The 27110-nt window shown below is 39.9% G+C and overlaps 1 protein-coding gene across 1 annotated transcript; it reads left to right on the top strand.

Annotated features, from left to right (window-relative positions):
- On the top strand, positions 1-22152 carry LOC105010178 (butyrophilin subfamily 1 member A1). Its single transcript, XM_029120154.2, has 9 exons — positions 1-75; positions 490-617; positions 8025-8375; positions 8510-8791; positions 9469-9585; positions 9776-9808; positions 9922-9939; positions 19431-19457; positions 20920-22152. The coding sequence occupies exons 2-9, from the start codon at positions 539-541 to the stop codon at positions 21450-21452; spliced, it is 1440 nt and encodes a 479-aa protein (XP_028975987.2). The 5' UTR covers positions 1-75; positions 490-538; the 3' UTR covers positions 21453-22152.
- Positions 22153-27110: the final 4958 nt, after the last annotated feature.

Below are 27110 nucleotides of genomic sequence, written 5' to 3'. Positions count from 1 at the left end.
GATATGTGTGAGCCTGCGTGTGGTTGACTGTTATTCAACGTTACTATCATTTGCACTCAACGGGCTGTAAGGAATGTAAGTATTTTTATTTACATTTCATAAATGTGCATAATATTAGCCTTTCCTTATCTGCTTTTATTTATGTAAAACCAAGTCTTTACAGAGCAGAGTCAATAATAGCATATTTAGGGCTACTATAATCCATCATAAAAAGTTGAAATGGCGAACAGTTAATTGCCATGTTGTTTAATTATTCTAAAGTAGTTTGTTTAAAAAAATACTGCAAAACCAAACAAAATTGTATATTTTGTTTTAGAAACTATTAATTACATTAAATATATTCAGTTGTTTAAAAAATGCATTCAGTATATGCAATGTTACATATACCATTAACAAACCTAAAACAACATATTTTAAAGACCGTTAGGAAGTTATAGTCAGTTGGTTCTGTAGGTTAATATTTATTTATGTTTAAACTTTATGTTTCAGTTTCTTTGATAATTCAACTCTGTTAGACCAACCATCTCCTTCAAGACTAATGGTGACTGGACCAGATAGTCTGGGTGTGACTCAGATGACTCTGCTGATTCTCATCCACAGTTTCACCTCTAAGTCTGGTAACTAGTCATTACTTCTCTGTGTGTGTGTGTGTGTGTGTGTGTGTGTGTGTGTGTGTTTGTGCTCAGGGGCGTAGGCACATGGTGGGCCTGCATGATCTTGGCAGGCATCCCATATTTGAGTGGCAGCTATCTGTCTTGCTCCATTTACACTGCAGTAACACTCAGCCAGGAATTCTGGCAATGCTCTGCCCAGCATTTTCATTACATTCAGCAACTTTTGGATGTAGGCACAACCCAAGCAATACTGTTGAAATATTTAAACACTTTTTCCGTGAAGATATTAAGTAACCAATTGTAGTTGAGCAAAAGTAGCCTGTTTCATTATGGACTAAGGTAACAGGTTCATCTCCACCACTGACCGACACCCACCTTCATTTTAGGAACATTTTATTTCTTTGTGTTTTAGGAAAACAGATTTCTCTTTAGTAAGCTGAGACATCATTGATGCTACACAGGCACTCCTCACTCGCCATTCACTTCTAGAAAGTACCGTTTACACCTGGTTTGGAGACAGGAATGAACCATTTCATGGTGGGGGGGTAACTATCGCGGGTGCAGGCGGTGCAGTTGCACCTGGGTCAGCGGTCGGGGGGGGGGCTGTGCTTGGCCTCTGTCATAAGATATAGGATAAGTGGATAGGTTAATAATTAAAGGGTTTAGTTTTTAGTTTTTATACCCAATGTTATGAATTATTTTAGGGCCCCTGTCAGTCGAACACTGCGCCAAATACCCGTTTCGTAGTCCTAGATATCTTGACACCTCTTACGAATGTTGCCAATTCCAGGCCAGTCGTGAGAACTACTGTCTTTAATTACTCAGCACTCCAAAGCCGGTTTATGTCGCGACTTTTCACAAAGAGGAACCGCAAAGGACCTATTCACAGTCAAGAACAGTTAGAATCCTGACTGGCAACAGCTCCAGCATGGGACATTCTTCTACTCTTCCATACTTCTAAGGAAACCCCACCACCGGGCATTAGGACATATCTCGACACACAAACCTCACCACTGCTACAACCCCAACCCCCTGCTGTGAGGAATTAACATATCAGTGGAGAACAGATTGTGACTGGAAATGATTCCAGACCTTGACTTTTAACGAGTCCACCAGTAAAGACATTAGGATATTTCATGACCTTTACTGCCACCTTTACACTAATAATCTGGAATCGCAATTTGAACGTACAATTTCAAAATCGCAGAAAGCTGGGATTTGGGCTTTTTATAAAATTTTTATGTTCAATCAAAATAAGATTTTTTACTGGTGCAATATCATATTCGTATTTGTATACTATTTGTTAGGAGTTGATTTTAGAATCTGTTTGCCTTAAAAATGATAATTCAGATCATTATTATAAAGGTTGTAGCAGAGGCGTCGCTAGGATCACAATACATCCGGGGCTTAGCCCACTACCCCTCCCCGCCCGGGACAGAATGTACACGGGGGGAAAGTAAATGTACATGCTAGCGGCCTATACATCTACATTTTCATAATGCGCGATCGGAATTATAGATGAATAGATCAGGGGGTATTTTTTATTGTTGTAATTTTTGGTCAATTTGAGATGCGGGGCTATTCATAAAAGATCCGGGGCTATTCATAAAAGAACCCGGGGGCTTTAGCCCAGGACACCCAGGACGCCCAGGCCTAACGACGTAACTGGGTTGGAGTCTGTCAAGCAAACAGCACAATTGGCTTGCCACGATTAGGGCTCGCTGTTAAAAAGAGGAAGAGGATCGATTAAGAAAATGAACCCAGAGGACAATGAGATCATAGCAACGTCTCTGGTGTCGCATATCATTACTTCTCTCTTTGTGTATATTAGCTATTTTACTTAATATGTCAGCAGACATGGATTGTTATTTCAGGGACACATACCTACCCTGTTATTGGTGTATTTGTTTGTATAAAGTATTGTGGCGACCCTGTATTTCTGTAAAGAGCATTCCTTTAAGCTCTGTTCATGTGTTCATGTTTATGTATTAATGTATTTCTTATTAAGTGGGCTGGGTCTTAAATTTGGGTGGGGCAGTTAATCCACGTCCCACTGGGAGTTGGCAGCTCTGGAGGGCTTGTTGGGACAGCAGGGGTGTGTCTAGGGTTCCGGCCGCAGTTTATATAAGGTGCGGTTTTGGGGTGCATAGTTCTCTTTTTGCTCCACTAAACTGGACTACGGGCAGGCCAGTTTAGCATCCAGACTCTTTTATTACAGAGTCATGCTGTTGTAATATGTGCAGGATGTGGTTTGGTATTGTCTTGCTGAAATAAGCAAGGCCTTCTCTGAAAAAGATGTAATCTGGGTGGAAGCATATGTTGCTCCAAAACCTATATATTGTTCAAAATTAATGGTGCCCTCACAGATTGGCAAGTCACCCATGCCATGTGCATTAATGCACCCCCATACCATGGCTTTTGAGCTATGCACTGAAAACAAACCCGATGGTCCCTCTCCTCTTTAGTCTAAAGGATGAGGCATCCATGATGATTTTGATTTGTCAGACAAAAGGACAGTTTTCCACTTTCCATCTTAAATTAGCTTGGGTCGGGAGAAGGTGGTGGCATTTCTGGATATTGTTTATATGTGGTTTCTTCTTTGCAAGGTAGAGTTTAACTTGCATTTGTGGATGCAGCGACGTACTGTGTTCACAATGGTTTTCACAGGTGTTCCTGATCCCATTCAGTGATTTCCATGACAGAATTGTCTATTTTTAATGCAGTGTCGTCTGAGGGCCCAAAGATCACGGCCATTCAGTTTTGGTTTTCGGCCTTATCCCTTGCGTACAGCGATTTCTCCAGATTCTCTGAATTGTTTTATTATATTATGTTCTGTAGATTATGAGATCCCCTAAGTCTTTGTAATTTTACGTTGAGAAACATTATTCTTAAATTTTCTGCACGATTTGCCTGTGCAGTATTTCACAGAAAGGTGAAAACCTTCCCATCTTTACTTCTGAAAGACTCATCTTCTCTAGGATGGTCTTTTTTATACCCAGTTATGTTACTGAGCTGTTGTCAATCAACATAATTAATTGTGAGATGTTCCACCAGGTTATATTTTTTCTTTTACAGTCTTTTGTTGCCCCTATGCCAGCTTTTTTTTAAACATTTTGCTGGCATCAAATTCAAAGTTGACATATATTTTTCAATAAACAATAACATTTCTCAGTTTCAACATTTGACATGTTGTCTGTGTACTATTGTCTATTGAATATAGGTTTTAAATGATTTTTGCATAATTGTTTCCATTACATTTTACACAGTGTCCCAAATGTATGGGAAACTGGGTTGTAAAGAAAATAAGTTATCATTCAAGTCAAGTCAAATTTATTTATAAAGCACATTTAAAAACAACTTATGCTGGACAGTCAAAACATATAGCCAACGAAACATATTTATAGGACATGACAAACATAAACAGAACTTCCTACCCATTTGAAGACCAAAAAGCTAAAGAAAAAAGATATGTCTTAAGGTGGAATTTAAAAACGTTGCTTCTAGTAAAGGACCTAATATCTAAAGGTAGGCTGTTCCACAACTTTGGAGCAGCAACAGAAAAAGCACGATCTCCTTTAAACTTCAAACGTGACCGTGGAATGCACAAAAGCAGTTTGTTGGACAACTTAAGGGTCCTTGAGGAAGAGTGCTGGCTGAGGAGGTCTGACATATAGGAGGGTTCTGATCCATGTAGGGTATTAAAAACAAATAAAAGAACCTTAAAATCAATCCTATATTTAACAAGTAGCCAGTGGAAAGAGGAAAGTACAGCAGTGATGCTTTCTCTCTCTTTGGTACTAGTTAAAAACCTAGCAGCTACATTTTGAACAAGCTGAAGGCAGGACAAGGTAGACTGACAGATTCCCATATATAAAGAGTTACAATAGTCCAGACGGAAGTGGCCCGGAATTGGAAAAAGCTGCCTCTGACAACAGCATTTAATTCTTTATCAAATTTGAGATCTTAATAAAAAATTATCCCAAGATTTTTTGCATAGCTATACACTCACCTAAAGGATTATTAGGAACACCTGTTCAATTTCTCATTAATGCAATTATCTAATCAACCAATCACATGGCAGTTGCTTCAATGCATTTAGGGGTGTGGTCCTGGTCAAGACAATCTCCTGAACTCCAAACTGAATTTCAGAATGGGAAAGAAAGGTGATTTAAGCAATTTTGAGCGTGGCATAGTTGTTGGTGCCAGACGGGCCAGTATGAGTATTTCACAATCTGCTCAGTTACTGGGATTTTCATGCACAATCATTTCTAGGGTTTACAAAGAATGGTGTGAAAAGGGAAAAACATCCAGTATGCGGCAGTCCTGTGAGCGAAAATGCCTTGTTGATGCTAGAGGTCAGAGGAGAATGGGCCGACTGATTCAAGCTGATAGAAGAGCAACTTTGACTGAAATAACCACTCGTTACAACCGAGGTATGCAGCAAAGCATTTGTGAAGCCACAACACGCACAACCTTGAGGCGGATAGGCTACAACAGCAGAAGACCCCACCGGGTACCACTCATCTCCACCAGAAATAGGAAAAAGAGGCTACGATTTGCACAAGCTCACCAAAATTGGACAGTTGAAGACTGGAAGAATGTTGCCTGGTCTGATGAGTCTTGATTTCTGTTGAGACATTCAGATGGTAGAGTCAGAATTTGGCGTAAACAGAATGATAACATGGATCCATCATGCCTTGCAGGCAGGCTGCTGGTGGTGGTGTAATGGTGTGGGGGATGTTTTCTTGGCACACTTTAGGCCCCTTAGTGCCAATTGGGCATCGTTTAAATGCCACGGCCTACCTGAGCATTGTTTCTGACCATGTCCATCCCTTTATGACCACCATGTACCCATCCTCTGATGGCTACTTCCAGCAGGATAATGCACCATGTCACAAAGCTCGAATCATTTCAAATTGGTTTCTTGAACATGACAATGAGTTCACTGTACTGAAATGGCCCCCACAGTCACCAGATCTCAACCCAATAGAGCATCTTTGGGATGTGGTGGAACGGGAGCTTCGTGCCCTGGATGTGCATCCCACAAATCTCCATCAACTGCAAGATGCTATCCTATCAATATGGGCCAACATTTCTAAAGAATGCTTTCAGCACCTTGTTGAATCAATGCCACGTAGAATTAAGGCAGTTCTGAAGGCGAAAGGGGGTCAAACACAGTATTAATATGGTGTTCCTAATAATCCTTTAGGTGAATGTATACATTGTTGGTTAGTGGCCCTAAGTTAGAGAATGATTTCAGGGATATATTTTCATACATTTTCAGGGGGAGGTACAACTGAGTGTCATCAGCGTAGCAATGGGAAAATGTTATATTTCTGAAAGATGGAGCCCAAGGCATATATAATGAGAATAAGATAGGGCCTAGGACAGAGCCTTGAGGTACCCCACAGGTGATTGATGCAGAAGAGGAGAAGAAGTTCCCAATATTTACAGGAAATGTCCACTCAGACCGTTTAAGGCACTGACATAGTTTGGTGACGCCTTGCTGGGTTGCAAGCTTACACGCCCCCACCCAGGAAGAAAAATGAATATGTGGCACATTGGCATTTAATGTGCCGTAAATTAACAATCCACCTGACGTCTGACTGTGATAACAGCATAGAAACACAATATAAAATAATTTTTTAAAATAATATTATGATAGAGGCCAAGCATATGGAGCCAAATTGAGCTCAAATGTATTGACTGTACGAAAAGAAAAATTTAACTGAAATATTTCATAGTACGAAAAAACTAAATTCAGTCTTAATAATTAAATAATTAAATAGATTTTCGTGTCCAACCTTAAAATGTCTTTGTTCAAACATGTTTTTTCCACTTTCGCTTCTTCTTATGATTACAATTTCTTTCCACCTTTGTTCGAAATTTTTTTTGAATTGAATCATTTTTTGAATTGAATTCTCGCACCTTATTAGCCATGAATCACACCAATCACACGCCTTTCCATGCACTGCTTTCCCAATGCAATCTGTGGAGAGAAGTTTAAGAATTGTGTAAGTAGGCTACATGTGTACATTTAAACAGTATAATAAACTGGTCAGAGACACAGATATGGATGAAAGATTAACATGTTGTGTAGATGTGTTTGTGTCTCTGTGGTTATATCAGAGTCTGTTCTGTAGATGTGGTTTTGTCTCTCTGGTTATATCAGAGTTTGTTGTGTAGATGTGGTTGTGTCTCTCTGGTTATAACAGAGTCAGTTCTGTAGATGTGGTTGTGTCTCTCTGGTTATAACAGAGTCTGTTCTGTAGATGTGGTTGTGTCTCTGGTTATAACAGTCTGTTCTGTAGATGTGGTTATTCTCTCTGGTTATAACAATGTCTGTTCTGTAGATGTGGTTGTGTCTCTCTGGTTATAACAGAGTCTGTTCTGTAGATGTGGTTGTGTCTCTCTGGTTATAACAATGTCTGTTCTATAGATGTGGTTGTGTCTCTGTTTATAACAGTCTGTTCTGTAGATGTGGTTGTGTCTCTGGTTATAACAGTCTGTTCTGTAGATGTGGTTATTCTCTCTGGTTATAACAATGTCTGTTCTATAGATGTGGTTGTGTCTCTGTTTATAACAGTCTGTTCTGTAGATGTGGTTGTGTCTCTGGTTATAACAGTCTGTTCTGTAGATGTGGTTATTCTCTCTGGTTATAACAATGTCTGTTCTGTAGATGTGGTTGTCTCTCTGGTTATAACAGAGTCTGTTGTGTAGATGTGTTTGTGTCTCTGGTTATAACAGAGTCTGTTGTGTAGATGTGGTTGTGTCTCTCTGGTTATAACAGAGTCTGTTGTGTAGATGTGTTTGTGTCTCTGGTTATAACAGAGTCTGTTGTGTAGATGTGGTTGTGTCTCTCTGGTTATAACAGAGTCTGTAATACAGATGTGGTTGGGTCTCTCTGGTTATAACATACTCTTTTCTGTAGATGTGGTTGTGTCTCTCTGGTTATAACAGTCTGTTGTGTAGATGTGGTTGTGTCTCTCTGGTTATAACAATGTCTGTTCTGTAGATGTGGTTGTGTCTCTCTTGTTATAACAGAGTCTGTTCTGTAGATGTGTTTGTGTCTCTGTGGTTAAATCAGAGTCTGTTGTATAGATGTGGTTGTGTCTCTGTTTATAACAGTGTCTCAGTCCTCATCATCTCTGTCTCTGTCCTCATCTCCTCTGTCCCACACATTGACATTTTACCAGAATCAGGTTGAAGACTTATTCAGTTTTAATCTGTAATAATCTTAGTAACTATGTGAGTTGAAGAAATTGCTTATTGATTAGAAAACATTTTTTCCCTTGATTTTACCTGTGGAGGCAGAAAACAGAATGTTTAGGAATTGTATTTTACCTGTGTGACATTATTGACTGTTGCTCATACAGTAACTGTTTTTTCATGTATATATTTTCTCTTTAGTGAAGTTTGAGGTTCTGGGTCCAACTGAACCAATTGTTGCTGTGGCTGGTGATGACATAATTCTGCCCTGTTACCTCAAACCCAACATCAGTGTTGAGGACATGACAGTGGACTGGCTGAACCTGGACTACATAGATGAACGTGTCTATCGTTACCAAAATGGAAGAATCATAGAAGTGGATCAGATTCCCTCTTACACAGGAAGAACATCACTGTTTAAAGAGGAACTGTGGAGGGGTAACACCTCTTTAAAACTGACCAGGGTACAAGGCTCTGATGAAGGACAGTATAAATGCTTTATTAAGTCACAGAACTGGTATGATGACATGAATATCCTAGTCCTGGTTAAAGGTGAGATTTATGTAGGAAAATGTCATTGTAAATGTAACTTTAACCACATTATATTGGCTATTACCTCTTTCTTTTATATTACTGTATGAGTCTGTTGTTGTCAGTTAACATCCAGTCTATCTGTGTGTCTGTAGCTGTAGGATCCAGACCAGTGGTGTCCATTGAAGGACACAGAGAGGGAGGGATGGGTCTGGTGTGTCAATCTGAAGGCTGGCACCCTGAACCTGATCTGGTGTGGCTGGACAGTAAAGGAGTCAGTCTCTCTGCTGGACCTCCTGAAACACACAGAGACTTAAAGGGATTCTACACAATCAAACAACATGTCATTGTCCAAGAGACTGACACCAACCTCTTTACCTGTAGAGTCCTACAAAGACAAATCAATGAGAAGGTGGAGACAGAGGTTCACATCCCTAGTGAGTAATACAATATAATCAATGAGGAGGTGGAGACAGAGGTTCACATCCCTAGTGAGTAACACAATATAATCAATGAGGAGGTGGAGACAGAGGTTCACATCCCTAGTGAGTAATACAATATAATCAATGAGGAGGTGGAGACAGAGGTTCACATCCCTAGTGAGTAATACAATATAATCAATGAGGAGGTGGAGACAGAGGTTCACATCCCTAGTGAGTAATACAATATAATCAATGAGGAGGTGGAGACAGAGGTTCCCATCCCTAGTGAGTAATACAATATAATCAATGAGGAGGTGGAGACAGAGGTTCACATCCCTAGTGAGTAACACAATATAATCAATGAGGAGGTGGAGACAGAGGTTCACATCCCTAGTGAGTAACACAATATAATCAATGAGGAGGTGGAGACAGAGGTTCACATCCCTAGTGAGTAACACAATATAATCAATGAGGAGGTGGAGACAGAGGTTCACATCCCTAGTGAGTAACACAATATAGGATTATTAAGGTGAACTGAAAGACTGGTACATTGATGTTTTAATGTGAAGTATATAAAAGGAAGAGTTAAGACAACAATAAAGAGGATTGTTCAGTGTGAATCAAATAAACATCCACTGTTGTGTTAGTACCATCATTAGATATTTGTTTATATCTAATGTTTGTGTGTTTAGGTGAGTTGTTTGATTACACAACTCCATGGAGACGGTCCTTCATTGTGTCATGTTGTTTGGGAGTCTTCTCTGTGATTGGGTTTTCTATGACTGTCTACTGGATACATAAAAAGAAAGGTAAGGAAGGCATTATATGAATGTTATGTTTAACTGTTGGATATAAATGTTTCCAATTCTTTTTTTCAACCATCACACATTGACATTTCATAATGGTTGTATTCAATGGATACTGAGTAGTATACGACTCTGGACAGTAATTCATGTATTTACACTATTGTCATGAAAGATATTTGTTTTTATTTTCTAGTTGTGACCATTGCTGAGCTCAACAAACAGCAGGGTAAGTAGTTTTAGTGTCTCTAAACCAGATTACACACTGATGACTAAGGATTTACTACATAAACTGCTGGAAATGTTTATGATGTTCTCACTGTCTTCTATCTACTCTTCAAGATGACCTCAGGAAGTATGGTAAGTAGCATCTTACTTGGGCTCACATTTGTTTTTCTATCAATGTGGGGACAATATCATTATCTATGACTTACCCTGTCCCCTAACCCCAAAATCACCTTATCACTAAATTCAGTGACATCAGCTGGTCGAAAGTAACCCTAATCTCTTGCTGTATGCTTTAAGTTGACGGCTCACTCTAAATTTAAGTTTTACCCTAAACCTATCCACGTAGCCCGAAATTGTAGAGATGAGAAATCAAGCCCTTCTGGATCATTTGGGGATTTTGTCAATTTGGGATGAAAAGCTATTAATTCTCTCAAGGCTTTTGAACTCATTGCGCAGTAGAGACAACTGCTGGTAAGAAATAAATATAATTTGTTAAAATGTGTTATAGTTGTCTTTTTGCAAAACATTCGACAAGACTTTATGAAGATCTACGTTCCTCTTGCCTTTCCAGTTAGCTTTTTTAAACTGTTTTTGATTATAAAGGAAAAAGTAACATATGATATGCTAAAATGAACTGTCGTTAGAAATTGTAAAAGTTCCCCAAACTCCATTCAGATTCAATCTCTCAAAACACTACCTTTCACTGATTATGAGTCCACAATGCTACCAGCTGTTCCATAAATGGAGGAAAAACTTTGTTTTACCTAAATTATTTAATAAGATGACAAGGTCGGTGTTGGAAAGTCTCAAGCATGGCTCATACTTCTCCGTAGATGAACATACATGGCTCTGTGAAGGGCTGCAGAGAGAGGTGTTTTGGGAAACTGTAGCTCACAGAGGCTCGTAAATAAGCTTTCACACCTGCCACCTCTTAACAACTCGTTATGCATGTTCTGTAATGCTGAGTGTCAAAACAAAAGCTGATTGGACGAGCAGTTCATATCGGGTTGTCCACGCAATTTGGTTGAAGCATCAGCTGGTTGGTAGCTCAACGTGCAGAGCTGTGGATGCTGTCATTTGTTTGGAAAGTCCGGTTCCAGTCTCAGTTACTTTTAATTTTTTCATATATCATTTAGCTGAAAACATGGGCAACATTGCATTTGTAATTTCTATGTCAGGAATATTTGCTCGTTAGTTTTAAATACCACATCTTATATCAATTATAAATTTAATGAATGTTTTACTCCAACGTTTCTCTCATAGATGTCCGAAGCTTTGTTTGATCCCATGCCTTTTCAAAGCAGACTGCAGATCTCAATCTCTACTGATGGGCACTGGTGCTTCCTCCATGCCAAGTTATTTACAAGTGCTTCTCAACTTGAAAATCGCTCAATCTCTGGCAAGCTGTCGCTGAGCCGAAACTAGCGTGAACACTGCGTATCTTCCTATCTATGCAAGCGACAACCAGTCAACCAGTATAGGGGAAACATCCCTCTCTGCAAACTTGAATAAGTATTTTGTATTTGTGTGACTCCAGTATTGAAAATGTATTATGACGATGCCAAGTCAATGATTTGTCAATGTTAAAATTGCAATATACTTTTTACATAATGCATGTATCACTCACCCATGATCCCAATGATCTCTCAAACCTTCCATGCATCAATGTTTCAGAATTATATCTCTGTATGAAGCCAGAGAAGCATCATAAATAATGGGGAAACTGGAAGCCGCAATTATAAGTTTCTCTCTTGTCAATGTTTTTTAGTTAGCGAGGGAGTTATTAGCTAGCGAGTAGAAAAGAGAAGGGGACTTCAAGATGCAGAGAATATCTGTCCTGCCATTGGTAGACGCTGAACTCTGTCACTGCTCGAAATTAGCATAAAGTTGAACATTTATCAACTGTCGCTGTCGCTGGGAGATTTTGTCTCCCAGAGTTGCTCCGCCCGCTGTCGCCGTGATCCGCTGGATCTCGTTGGAAATTAATGAGAGACTGCCTCTTTGTAGCTCTAGCGAGCCAACAGTGTGCAAGCACCATTATTGAAATAATTACATTTATTTTCATGTAAGTTATGTAAATATTTTGTCTGCAGCCTCAATAGTAGCAATGATTCAAACTTTATAAAATTATTGTTGATCAGGAGATTTAATTAAATTATCTGATCAAGGCATGCTTTGAAATTTAAACCCATTCTAATCCAAGCGAAAGGGCCAAGGCTTGCATTGGTGTAATACCATGTGATTAAAGCATCGTTTGATTACATGCTTTTTTTAAAGCCTCTTGTAAAATGCAGGCTTCTTCGGTGCCTGAGACTTTCAAATACCAACCTCTACTCGTCACCTTATTTAGGGATTTTTATTTTAAAAGGTTGTTAGCATTGTAAGTCTAGAAATGGTGCAGCCGGTAGCGCCGCCAAATGTACTTCATTATCTTGTTGTGGTGCGAGATAGAATCCAGATAATGTTCAACTTTTTGAGTGCAAACGTTACTGTTTAATGTTGTTTAAGACTCTTGCCTTAATACAAAACATTTGAATGGACGCACCGTTGACAATTGCTAGCTGGAAAGGGGAGAAGAATGTGAAAAATGTGTTGTGTTAAGTTTCTCAAGCCCATTTCCTCTCAATACAAACCTCACATTCTAAATCTCCTTTTTCAGGTTAACACGCAAATGTCAGGCAAGGATTGTGTTAGTGTAGAAATGGAAAAAACTGCATCTGTGCCACCAGGTAGAAAAAAAAGTGTTAGCCCCCTGGCACAGCTCCTGCAGCCAGGCAAAAACGTTCTCTTGGTCACTTGGAAGAAATGCCGTCGACCAGTTAAACCTGAGTCACTGCTAGGGCCAACTGAGATTTTCAACAGGTTTTCCTCGCTGGAGTCGGAGTCAAGGCCCGAGCCGTCTTCGGAGGGGAATGATCGGCAGGCATTTTCTACCAGTGGCCCAGAAAAACTGAAAAATTTAGTCATCGGCGATTCCATTACCCGCAGGATTAGACTAAAGAATCAGCCGGCCATCGTACACTGTTTACCGGGGGGCAGAGCCACCGACGTAGCCGCAAATCTGGGGTTGGTGCTAGCGAAGTCTAAAACTGGCAAGTATAGAGAGTACAGAGATATTGTTATTCACGTTGGCACCAACGATGTTAGGATGAAACAGTCAGAGGTTACGAAGCAGAACATAGCATCAGCATGTAAACTAGCTAGAAAGATGTGTCTGCATCGAGTAATTGTCTCTGGCCCCCTCCCAGCTAGGGTGGTGATGAGCTCTACAGCAGACTTGCGCAACTAAATCGCTGGCTGAAAACGGTGTTCTGCCCGTTGCAGGAGGTACAGTTTGTAGATAACTGGCTCTCTTTTTGGGACTCTCCCAGAAATAGGGACAGGCCTGATCTACTGAAGAGCGATGGACTCCATCCTAGCTGGAGTGGTGCTCTTCTTTTATCTAGGAACATTGACAGGAGTCTCACTCCTAAAGCCTCACCATGAGATAGGGTGCAGGTCAGGCCACAGGCTGTTAGCCAGCCTGCTAGCATAGTGGAGTCTGTCGATAGCATAGCCAGAGTAGTTAGTACAGTTTTACCTATTGGCACTGTGAATCATTCCAGGCTGAGAAAAGTTAAGCAAGTAGTGTAGTGCTAACAAAACAACCTTATTAAGATAAAGCCTTCCTCCACCTCGGTCACAGATAGAAATGACTGTATCACCTCGCATCTCAAAATGGGACTCCTAAATGTTAGATTCCCTTGCTCCAAAGGCAGTTGCAGTAAATTAATTAATCTCTGATCATAAACTAGATGTTATTGGCTAGTGTGAAACATGGCTAAAGCCTAATGAATTAATTGCCTTAAATGAGGCCTCTCCTCCTGGCTATACTAGTGATCATATCCCCCATGCATCCAGAAAAGGAGGAGGTGTTGCTAATATTTATAACAGTAAATAAAAATTTACATCACTGGTTTTCATTCTTTTGAAGTTTTACTTCTAAAAGTTAACCAGGCTGATAAATAGTTTTACATAGCTACAATATACAGGCCCCCCAGGCCATACACAATGTTCCTCAATGTGTTTCCAGAATTCTTGTCTAACCTATAGTCATGGCAGATAGTATTCTAATTTTTGGCGATTTCAGTATTCTTATGGAAAAGTCCAATGACCTTTCTTCCAAAAAGCCTTTGAAGCCATTATTGACTCAATGGGTTTTATCCAACATGTCTCAGGTCCAAGACACTGCCACAATAATATCTTAGATTTAGTCCTGTCACGAGAAATATATATTGTAAATCTAATAAATTCCCCCCAGAATCCTGGAATATCGGATCACTGTCTTATTACATTTACTGTTAAAACAAGAAATCCACTTGCTCCGCAAACAATGAGTTTCAAAAGCCGTACTATAAATTCTCTGACTAAAAATAGATTCCTTGATATTCTTACAAGCTCGCTCATCAATGATAGAGTAAATTAATCCGCAAACTATCAAATCGAGGATCTAAACTCAACACTGCGAAATACTTTAGATATAGTTGCACCACTAAAAACAAAAGCAATACGCAACAAGAAACCTGCTCCCAGGTACACAGACAATACTAGAGCACTCAAGTAAGCTTCCAGAAAATTAGAGCGGGAGTGGCGCTCCACCAAGTTGGAAGAATTCAGACTAGCCTGGATAGACAGTACACTACAATACCGAAAATCACTCACGTTTGCTCGATCAGCTTATTTCTCCAACCTGATTGAGGTGAGCAAAAACTATCAAAAATGTCTCTTTTAATACAGTTGCAAAGTTTAGCTGTAATGAATACATGAACTACTTTGATGAAAAGATCATCACCATTAGAAAATAAATAACTGACTCCTCCTTAAATAGTTATAGTCCCCAAAATCTCAGTTGTCCTGAGAATGTCCTGAACCTCCATGACCAGTTGTCAATGGGGACACTTCAATTTTCTGATCCCGTATCGCTCACATATTCCCTAAATTTGTAATGAGTTCTAAACCAACAAATTGTCAACTAGACCCGATTCCAACAAAATCACTTAAGGAGCTATTTCCTGTGGTAGGTCAGCCAATGTTGAACATAATAAATTGCTCCCTTTCCTCCGAATGTGTACCAAACTCACAAGAAATAGCGGAAATTAAGCCACTTCTAAAAATATCTAATCTGGATCCCGACAAATTAAACGACGTATCAAAAATCTTAGAAAAATGTGTTTCCCAACAACTGAATGCCTTCCTAAAGACAAATAACATTTATGAAATACTCCAGTCCGGTTTCAGATTCCATCATAGTACTGAGACTGCACTTGTGAAGGTAACAAATTACCTTCTAATGGCCTCTGACAAAGGTTCCGCATCCGTCCTGTTGCTTCTTGATCTTAGTGCTGCTTTTGACACTATTGATCGCTCCCTTCTCTTAGAGAGACTGGAAACCCATATTGGGCTACGTGGACATGTTCTAGCCTGGTTTAAATCTTATTTATCTGAAAGATATCAGTTTGTATGTGTGGAAGGTATGTTTTTGGGGTTCGGTTCTGGGCCCATTATTGTTTTCACTATATATGCTGCCTCTGGGTGATGAAATCCGGAATCACAATGTCAATTTTCACTGTTATGCTGATGACACAGTTATACACTCACCTAAAGGATTATTAGGAACACCTGTTCAATTTCTCATGAATGCAATTATCTAATCAACCCATCACATGGCAGTTGCTTCAATAAATTTAGGGGTGTGGTCCTGGTCAAGACAATCTCCTGAACTCCAAACTGAATGTCAGAATGGGAAAGAAAGGTGATTTAAGCAATTTTGAGCGTGGCATGGTTGTTGGTGCCAGACGGGCCGGTCTGAGTATTTCACAATCTGCTCAGTTACTGGGATTTTCACGCACAACCATTTCTAGGGTTTACAAAGAATGGTGTGAAAAGGGAAAAACATCCAGTATGCGGCAGTCCTGTGTGCGAAAATGCCTTGTTGATGCTAGAGGTCAGAGGAGAATGGGCCGACTGATTCAAACTGATAGTAGAGCAACTTTGACTGAAATAACCACTCGTTACAACCGAGGTATGCAGCAAAGCATTTGTGAAGCCACAACACGCACAACCTTGAGGCGGATGGGCTACAACAGCAGAAGACCCCCCACTCATCTCCACTACAAATAGGAAAAAGAGGCTACAATTTGTAAGAGCTCACCAAAATTGGACAGTTGAAGACTGGAAGAATGTTGCCTGGTCTGATGAGTCTCTATTTCTGTTGAAATTCAGATGGTAGAATCAGAATTTGCTGTAAACAGAATGAGAACATGGATCCATCATGCCTTGTTACCACTGTGCAGGCTGGTGGTGGTGGTGTAATGGTGTGGGGGATGTTTTCTTGGCACACTTTAGGCCCCTTAGTGCCAATTGGGCATCGTTTAAATGCCACGGGCTACCTGAGCATTGTTTCTGATCATGTCCATCCCTTTATGACCACCATGTACCCATCCTCTGATGGCTACTTCCAGCAGGATAATGCACTATGTCACAAAGCTCGAATCACTTCAAATTGGTTTCTTGAACATGACAATGAGTTCACTGTACTGAAATGAACCCCACAGTCACCAGATCTCAACCCAATAGAGCATCTTTGGGATGTGGTGGAACGGGAGCTTCGTGCCCTGGATGTGCATCCCACAAATCTCCATCAACTGCAAGATGCTATCCTATCAATATGGGCCAACATTTCTAAAGAATGCTTTCAGCACCTTGTTGAATCAATGCCACATAGAATTAAGGCAGTTCTGAAGGCGAAAGGGGGTCAAACACAGTATTAGTATGGTGTTCCTAATAATCCTTTAGGTGAGTGTATATTTCAATGAAGCATGGAGAAGCCCCAAAATTAGCTACTTTGGAAGCATGCGTTTCAGATATCAGGAAGTGGATGACAGAGAATTTCTTGCTTTTAAACTCAAGAAAAACAGAAATGCTCGTTTAGGACCCAAGAAACAAAGTGCTTTGTTAGCAGACCTCGCTGTGAACCTCGACGGCTGCATGGTCATATCCCAAAAAACTGTAAGAAACCTCGGCATTACCCTTGACCCTGACCTTTCCTTTGATGAACATATAAAATATGTCTGAAGTGTTGCATATTTTCATCTTCTAAACATTACAAAAATCAGAAACTTTCTATCAAAAACTGATGCAGAAAAAGTAATCCATGCATTTGTTACTTCTAGACTAGATTACTGCAATGCTCTTCTTTCCGGTTACCCTGACAAATCAATAAATTATCCTCAATTAGTGCTGCACACGGCTGCTAGAACCAAAACATTTGAACACATTACTCCAGTACTGGCCTCTTTACACTGGCTGCCTGTTAGGGTTAGGTCTGATTTTAAGGTTTTATTGTTAACCTATAAATCAATACATGGACTTGCTCCTACTTACCTTGCTGAAATGATCCAGCCATACATACCTACATGTAACCTACCATAACCTACGATCACAAGATGCAGGCCTTTTAATTGTACCTAGAATTTCTAAACTTCTCTCATAGAGCTCCACTACTGTGGAATGATTTGCCAATTAAGGTTAGAAATACAAAATCAATGCAAATGTTCTAGTGTCTACTAAAGACTCATCTCTACAGCATGGTCTATGATTAAGTGTAGGCTGGCCCAGGGGCGTGAAGGTGACCAGAAAGGCTTGATACTGTCCACCCTTGCTGTCATCGCCACTGGGATGCCCTCCCTCCAATGCCATTCGGGGGCGGAATCACTGGCTTGTTGTTGTTTCTCTGTTGCGCACTTGTGCAATTGGGCTGCACTCTGCTGGCAATACTCGGCCCTCATTCAGGGGGGTTGCTGTTGGTGGGTGTCCCTTTGGTTGATGCTTGACTATGATGGTGGATTGATTTCCTGCCTCTTGGGCCTCCCCCAGATAGGGCCACAGTGTCACCGGACCCCCATGTCTCATCCCCAAGGTCTTTTGCTGCTATATTATTGTGCTGGGGGAGTAGGGTCAGTTCTCCTTCTCCACTATAAATCCTTGAAGGTATAAGGAATGCATTTTCTAAATTTACCCGGTCTCCTGCCGTTTTAAACTTAGGAGAACATGAGGTCCTGGCCCACACCTGCGGAGTACCTGACTTGAAAGACCCGTTGCTGTCCCTGTCCAAAGTCATCCTGGTTGTGTTGCAGATCAAGATGATACCTAACGATTTCAGCTGTCACTGTGCTGACACCTCCCCCTCCCCTGTGTTGTCTATTTAAACTAAGTTTAAATAGACTCTGGATTTAGCCCACATGCATTTATTGATTACTAAAATTGTACTCTTAATATGTTCACCCAGCACAGCCAGAAGAGGACTGGTCACCCCTCTGAGCCTGGGTCCTCTCTAGGTTTCTTCCTCAATTTCGGCCTTTTCAGGGAGTTTTTCCTAGCCACGGAAATTCAACACTTGTTTTGTAAAAGCACTTTGTGACAATTTCTGATGTAAAAAGGGCTTTATGAATACATTTGATTGATTGATTGATTGAGAAGAATGCAAATTGTTTCCAGTATTTTCTGACATTTTGCTGTAATTTTTACATGAATCCCTGTGCCTTTAGAGCTCACACACCCCCAAAACATTAGCAAGCCACCACCATGCTTCATAGTGGAGATGGTATTCTTTTCATTATAGGCCTTGTTGACCCCTGTCCAAACATGGCACTTATGGTTGTGACCATGAAGCTCTATTTTGGTCTCGTCACTCCAAATTACAGTGTGCCAGAAGCTGTGAGGTGTGTCAAGATGTTGTCGAGCATATTGTAACCGGCATTTTTGTGGCTTTGGCACTGTAAAAGCTACTTTCTGACAACTCAACCATGCAGCTCCTTTTTATTCAAGTATCGTCTTATTGTGCTCCTTGAAACAACCACATCGTCTTTTTCCAGAGCAGCCTATATTTCTCCTGAGGTTACCTGTGTTTTTTTCTTTTTATCCTGAAAAATTATTCTGGCTGCTTTGGCTGAAATCTTTCTTGCTCTACTATACCTGACCTTGGCTTGGTATCAAGAGATCCCTGAATTTTCCACTTCTTAATAAGTGATTGAACAGTAATGACTGGCATTTGCAAGGCTTTGTATATCTTTTTATATCCTTTTTCATTTTATAAATGTCCATTGCCTTGTTACGCATGTCTTTTGACAGTTCTATTCTGCTCCCCATGGCTCAGTATCTAGCCTGCTCAGTGCATCCAAGTGAGAGCTAACAAACTCATTGACTATTTATTCACAGACACTAATAGCAAAATAAAAAGCCACAGATATGGGAAATTAACTTTTAATTGCCATTTTCACAAGTGTGTGTCACCTTGTGTATCTGTAACAAGGCCAAATTATCATGGGTATGTAAACTTTTCATCAGGGCCATATGGATGATTTTAGTTTTAATTATGATTTTAAAAGCAGCCAAATAATTAAGAATTAATAAGACCATTTTTTTTGCAGTCATATTTTCAAGATCAATGCCAAAATATAACTATTTCTGCAAGGGTATGCAAACATATGAGCACAGCTGTATACTCACTATACTCAGTAGTTTATAATATATAGTCATTATGTTACACATTGTCATAACCAACTGATACTCTTTATATATTTCAGTTTTTGATGCCATCAGAAGACATGCAGGTCAGTATGTTTCTCTCCACCAGAGTTACTATGTGACTGTATTTAACCCTTGGTAGCCTATGGGGCTTTCGGCCGGATTTCACTAGTGGGACATTTTGGGTCCTAGATTCATTTCTGTAACAGATAAAACCTATTATGATGTATCCTTTTAATAGCAACCCCTCTGGCTACAATAAAAACACATAAAAACAGACTTCTGGGTCAATATTTATAAAATTCATCTTTTTGACAGGCAAAAAAATTGTTTTCGGAAAACATTTCTGCCATTCAGCATCAAGATTTTTTTTTGGAAGCATTATGAGATTTTGTGTCAATGGTATTTCCTCATACTTTCATGCCTTTACTATCAAATTACACTGTAATTGGGTTGAAAATAATGAAAAATAATATAATAGAAGGTAAAAAATATAGGCACCCCCAAAAAATTTGGTTCTTCTACCTAGAAATAAAACATTATGAAATAAATAAGATTGAATGTAAAATCCCATGTGATAGGTGTGACTCAAAACGGCCAGCAGATGGCAGCACTAGATCGCTAGTTACGTTTGGACTTATATATTTTATAAACTCAGAAAAATTACCAACTTCTTCCCAAAAACTCAAGAACATCCCCCTACTATTTTGACTAAATATTAATTTTTATATCTTATATATAATACAAACGATGTATTATGGTTCAAAACATCATATATAGTGATGTACACGCTTGTAATATTTATACTGATGTACAAATGAGCCTTTCTAAGATGAATAGGCAATGTCGTTGCCTGGTGAAAAGTTCTCATAGCAACCTAAACTATACAACTATACAACCCATATTATACACGGAAAACCCCAATTATACACGGAACGCTTCAGGAAAGTGGCTACAAATAATATACCATTGGAATCGGAAGATTATAGAGAATCTATTTTTCGAAATATTTATGCAAATTAGCACTGTCCGCGGGATCGCGGACGTCGACCATGAATACTGACCTCTGGACCATCTGGTCTAAACTCATAAATACTCTACAATACAGAGTATTAACCTGTCTTAACTATCATTTATTTACCTAAATGTTGTACTTTGATCATCAGTCATGTGTCTTTGACAGCTGTCAGCATATATGTCCTATATCAAATAAGGATAAATAATATATTAACATAAGAGGTGACCTGGATGTTCTGTTATGTCTACCTAAACCACACATGAACCACTAATACTGGATGTTCTGTTATCTCTACCTAAACCACACATGAACCACTAATACTGGATGTTCTGTTATCTCTACCTAAACCACACATGAACCACTAAAACTGGATGTTCTGTTATCTCTACCTAAACCACACATGAACCACAAATACTGGAAGACTCACGTGTCAGAGATCAACACAGTAAATGTTGTCCTCCACTTGTATTTTCTCCACTGATGTTGATGTCATGATGTCATTGTATTTATCATAGTGTTTCTCTCCATAGTGGATGTGACTCTGGACCCTGATACTGCATTTCCCTACCTCATCCTGTCTGATGACGGGAAACAAGTGAGACATGTAGACACGAATCAGAATCCCCCTGACAACCCAAAGAGGTTTACATATTATCCCAGTGTCCTGGGTAAGGAGGGCTTCTTCTCCGGGAGATTCTACTATGAGGTTCAGGTGAAGGAGAAGACTAGATGGGTTTTGGGAGTGGCCAGAGAGTCAGTCAACAGGAAGGTGGGGATTACAGAGAGACCTGAGTATGGTTACTGGACTGTGTATCAGTATGATGGAGTGTATTGGGCTCTCACTGACCCCCCTGTCACCCTCTCCCTGAGAGAGAAGCCCCAGAAGGTGGGGGTGTTTGTGGATTATGAGGAGGGACAGGTCTCCTTCTTCAATGTGGAGGCCAGGTGTCATATCTACTCTTTCACTGGACAAACCTTCAATAAGGAGAAACTCTATCCTTACTTCAACCCTGGTTTAAACTCAGCCTCACTGGTCATCTGTCCTGTAGATGTTACTGACTGACTGTTTTAAATCAATTCAGGATGGAGAAATGTTGGCAGGAATATGAATTATTATTCCTGCCAACATTATTATTATGTTTGATTATCAAGTATTGATCAGAGTGTGTGTTGATATATAGGCTGTCTGTGTTTTGTTTAAGTAAAGGTTATTGTAATGTTTGTCGTGTTTTAGGAGATTGTGTTGTTCTATGATGTCACTGACCTCCTCTTACTAAACAACACAAGAAGAAAGGCCCAAACCCCCTTTTGTCCTGTGTAATTTAATACCCGGACCACCTTATGACATTTGATTTAGTTCAGTAAAGCAGGTGTTAATGGGGGTGAAAGGAGACTGGAGATCCACTTTAAACAAAAGAACATGTCACTCAGTTGACAACTTCAAAATGGTAGACGTCCTTAATGGTGCTAAACCAGGATCTGTATGACATGAGCCCTCTATCCATGTCTATGGAGGAAAGTAATCAGTGACACAATAGCCAGAGAAACCCAAGAGACAGGTCAGATAAGTGTAATATATTAGAGGTTTATTCAGGTATTTACAGGGTTTCAGACAAGTGTGTATTCCATACAACACTAAATTAACCTTGAAATATGTCACTTATTGGGGCTGGGGAACCTTAAAAAATGTACATGTGTATTTTTGCAGTTGTTCTGTTTATAATAATATTATGTCACAGTGATGGATCTGTTAGAGTTTACTGTATATATTGTATAAAGTCCTCTTACTTTTTGTAAATAAAATTAAAAGAACTGTTAAAAAAAGACATTAGAATCAAAATAGCAAACAGCAGCTTTAATAAAATAAAATGTGAGGATCGAGGCTTCCTCTAGGATTTCTAACCATATTACTGTTGTTTTGGATAGAGTACATTTTGTCCAAGAGTGAAATAATGTGGAATTTCTTTAGACAGAAAATCTCTGATCTGCTGATTTCCTTAAAATGGGGTCCAGGATCCACCTCCCAGAATCCTTTACTAGACCCCCAACACAGTTAAATTCACATGAACCCCAGTATGTTAAATCTAACTAAGTCAATTTGGACAGAAGTCTCTGTTTTTAACAGTATGACCAAACAATAGAAAAACAGATTTTAGAAAGACAATGTATGTATCTCAAATGGCCCCTATTACTTATATATTACACTCTGATGCGATTGCAGGAGTAAGGAACCAGGCACAGGCGGAATGCGGTCGATTTTGACTTTTAATAAACAAATATAACGCACGACCAAACAACAAAAGAAAGGAGCTGACTTAAGAAGCTAAACGGATATATACAATGGTTATATTGAAACTTACAATTGACGGCAACACACACGACAACATCAAAACAACAACAATGATCCACAATGTGTGGAGCAGAGGGGAAACATTTAAACACATACAAACGAGATGATAGGAACCTGGAAAGCTTCGTTGGTAAACAATATAATGGCCATTTATCAATCCGTGTTTTTGTCCTTACTTGTTTACTTGTTTGACGTCATCTTTCATGGGCCAAGTACGGTCCAATCCAAAGAACGCAATTTACCAAGAACGCATAAAATGCCCAGATGTGTACTTGATCCACCTCTTTTCGAGGATGCATGGGTTAGTGACTTGTTCAGCGAGAACACTTCTGATATCCCAGAAGTTATTGCAAGATGTCAGGAGAGCAGGAAAATCTCCACAACTGTAATAAGTTTTAACTTTTCTTATTTCAGGTAAACGGTACCTGTAAATCATCATCTGAAAAAAAACGAGATGTCAAATGGACATTGTAGTCGCTGAATATTTGCTTATTTTATTTAAGAAATGGCTAATTCATAAATTTGCACAAGATTTTTCGATCAGCTAGCTAACATTATTTAGTGCTGTGGAGAGGCTAGTTAACATTAGCTAAGTTAAGTAATTACAGTACTGGTAGGGCCAGCTTTTTTAGAATTGCAGTTGATTTTCACTTAAAATTTCATATACAAATGTCATATATCATATGATTATGGATATAGTCTCCATACAACCTTTTGCCGTTCATATTAACATTAATATTTTATTCAGGGACTACGAGGAGGTTACAGCCCTCATAGAGTGGAATTGCGCAATAGCTAAGTACACATGCATCTCAATCTAGATTGGCGCGTTCTCTGTCCTTGTGAACTTGCAAGACTGTGCTCACAAGGCCGCTTGGCAAAAATTTTCTTCTCAAGGACACAAGTACCTTCTTAGCGTACTTGGAATTGATAAACAGCCAATAGGTATCTAACTAGCTAAATCGGGGAAGACGGTTTCTGGAATGGCGCGTTTGAGAGAACTAGTAAAATTAATTGAATAACGAAATGGAATAACGCTTGGCACTTGGTTTGTTCACTTGTAGAGCAGGACATCTTCACACAAGAAGTATCTGTATAGTTGGTAAACAATATAATAGCTATCTAGCTAGAATGCAGTGTGTTTGTTCAGCAGATGCGTAATATGGACGAAGAGCGTGTTTAAAATATTTTAGAGTGTCAGATAATCATTTCAACAATCTTCTGTATCGCTTGAAACCCTTTATAAGCAAGCAAGCTTCATACATCGAAGCAATTCAATGTGCTTTAAAAAGATAAATATATGAAAGTACAATAATATAAAAACAAATACTCAAATGAAAACATGAAAACAAATGAATACTTCACATGTATGTAGAATATATTATGAATATATGTCAAATACATTTAACTTAATTCAAAATACATTTCAGGTGTCAAAATGTATTTCACCTTTTATTCTGAAATGTATTTAAAATTGTATACATACATTTATCTTTATTCAAAATACGTTTCAGGTATCAACATTTATTTCACCTTTTACTCTGAAATGTATTTAAAAATGCATAAATACCTTTAACTTTATTCAAAATACATTTCAGCTATCAAAATATACTTCAGCTTTTATTCAGAAATGTATTTGAAAATGTATAAATAAATTTCAGTTTTGTCCAAATGTATTTCACCGTCAACAATGCTCTCATTACAAATGTAATGCATTGTAGAAAATACATGACAATTTTTTTTTGAAGCCCATATTAAAATGCATTTTTCAGATCCTGTGAAAGTAAAAAGTTGAAATGTAATTACCGATGTATTGATTACAGGTGCTGGTCATAAAATTTGAATATAATCAAAAAGTTGATTTATTTCAGTAATTCCATTCAAAAAGTGAATGTTCTCTTGGTCCTGGTTAATATTCTAACAGCAGAATTCTGAATGAGCAGCACTTGTTTTACAGCCTTTTTCGGGAGTCCAGTTAAGAGGCCATCACAGTAGTGAACCCTACTAGAGATAAAAGCATGGATGAGCTTCTCTTAGTCTTTTTGGGACACCAAGTCTTTGATTCTGGCTATATTTTTTAGATGATAGAATGCTGTTTTGGTGACCACTTTGATATGACTGTTAAATGTTAGGTCTGAGTCTATCAGAACACCAAGATTACACATTACACATCAAGCCACCCATTTCACGCAATCCTGCTTCAGGATAAGTTAATACGAGGTCAATGGGTGTCACGCCCCCTGATGTGTTTCCCCTGTTGTTATGTCTTCTCCCCCCACCAGGGGTTTCCGGTTCCCCATTTGCCCTCTGTGTATTTAACCCCTGTTCTCGGTTCTAGCAGTTGCCAGGTCGTCTTGTCCAGCACAATTGTTTCCAGCCTTCCTTATTTCCAGTGATCGCCCCGTTGCCATTTTCATCTGTCTGTCTTCCCGTTTTTTCTCTGCCTGTTTGATTCCCTGACCAGCACGTCTGTCTGCCCCTGTGTACCTCTGCCGTTCTGCTCCCATCACCGACCTCCGCCTGACCACCAACAACGAGTCTGCCGACCCGTGTGCCTCAGCCATAAAGACCTTTGCATACTCACCGAATACGAGACTGCTTTTCCCTGAACCGTTTATGAAACATATTATACGGAAACCTATCCTGCCTTTGTGTCCACATTTGGGTCCACTGTTCTACCTTGTGTCAATCAGTATGTTATGAGATATTTATCTAATGAATAGTGAGTCAAGGTCTTCATTTATCAAATGCACCAAATAACGTAGCGTCATCCGGAACAATGAGATTCTTGTGACATCTACGCACACGACATCTACGCAGTGAGAATTAATAAATATATAAAGCAAAAACACGTGTGCTTATGAATGGTACATTAAAATATTCGTATGTACATTGAATGTACATAGAAAGACAGCAGAGCATTTGGAATGTAATCAATGTGATCATAGATCAGTGTTGGTGGTTGAAGAGCCTTATGGCCCGAGGGTTTGTAAATCTGGAAGTGTGTGCCCTGATGCCCCGTAGCGTCTACCAGGCGGCTGCAGTGTGAACAGACCATAACTTGGGTGGCTGTGGTCTTTGATGATGTTCCAGGGCTTTCCTAAGGTATTGTGTGTGGTAGAGGGGAGAGGGCAGCCGATGATGCGCTCAGCAGACTTTACAACCTTCTGGAGGGTCTTGCGATCAGCAGTGGAGCAGCTGCCGTACCAGGCAGTAATGCTGCCTGAGAGGATGCTTTCAATGGTGCACCTGTAGACGTTGGTGAGAGATTTCGCAGAAAGTCTCCTCAGGAAGTATTGTCACTGCGTTTTCACTGCCGAGTCTGCTTGCCTGGGCCAGGTGAGGTCATCTTTGATGAATACACAGGCACTTGAAGTCGGAGACTCTCTCCACTTCAGCTTCATCGATGTGTATGGGGGCCTGACTGCCACTTCCTGAAGTCCACAATCAATCATCTCCTTAGTCTCATAGACGTGCAGAGAGAGGTTGTTGTCCTGGCACCATGTAAGCGGTCTCATCATTGTTGGAGATGAAACCCAGGATGGGTTGTTGTCCGCAAACTTAAGGAGGACATTGGAGCTGTGTGTGGCCACGCAGTCATGCGTGAACAGGGAGTACAGGAGGGGACTGAGAACGCAGCCCTGTGGGGGTCTGGTGTTCAGGGTCAGTGTAGAGGAGGTGAGGTTGCCCATTCTCACCACCTGGGGTCTGCTCGTCAAAAAGTCCAGGATCCAATTGTAAAGGGAGTTGTTAGGTCACAGGGTCCTGAGCTTAGGGACAAGCAAAGTGGGCATAATAGTGTTAAAGGCTGAGCTGTAGTTTACCTGACTCCAACGTTCTGTCTCCCCAGCTAGAGTTAACCATAATACAGAGCCCTCCCCCATTACATTTACCTGACTCCAACGTTTTGTCTCCCCAGCTAGAGTTAACCATAATACAGACCCCTCCCCCCTTATGTTTACCTGACTCCAACGATCTGTCCTGCCGGTAGATGGAAAACCAGCTGGGGTGACGGCCGAGTCAGGCACCAGGTCTAGCCAGGTCTCAACAAATGCCAGCACACAGCAATGTCCTGCTGGAAGTTAATTTGAGCTTGTAGTTTGTCCATTTTATTGTCCAGATAGTTGCGAGTAAAATTCTTGATAACGGCAGATTGTAGATCTGGTCCGAGATCTACATACCGCACGTTTTCCTCTCTTCTTTCTCCTTCGTAGGCATATTGGTAAACAAAACAGCGGCAGGACAAAAGATTCACAGCAAGTGCACCGGTAAGTAGAGAAAAAGTCAGTACTCAGTGATGAACGAAGTTCCAAAAGTGCTAGTCGATCATACTGTATGAGCAACAGTGCAGCATGAACAAAAATAAAACAA

Source organism: Esox lucius, chromosome 5, assembly GCF_011004845.1.
Source record: "Esox lucius isolate fEsoLuc1 chromosome 5, fEsoLuc1.pri, whole genome shotgun sequence".
NCBI classification, from domain to species: domain Eukaryota; kingdom Metazoa; phylum Chordata; class Actinopteri; order Esociformes; family Esocidae; genus Esox; species Esox lucius.
Note: the sequence above shows the minus strand (reverse complement) of the source record. Positions and strands in the feature narration are given on the sequence as shown.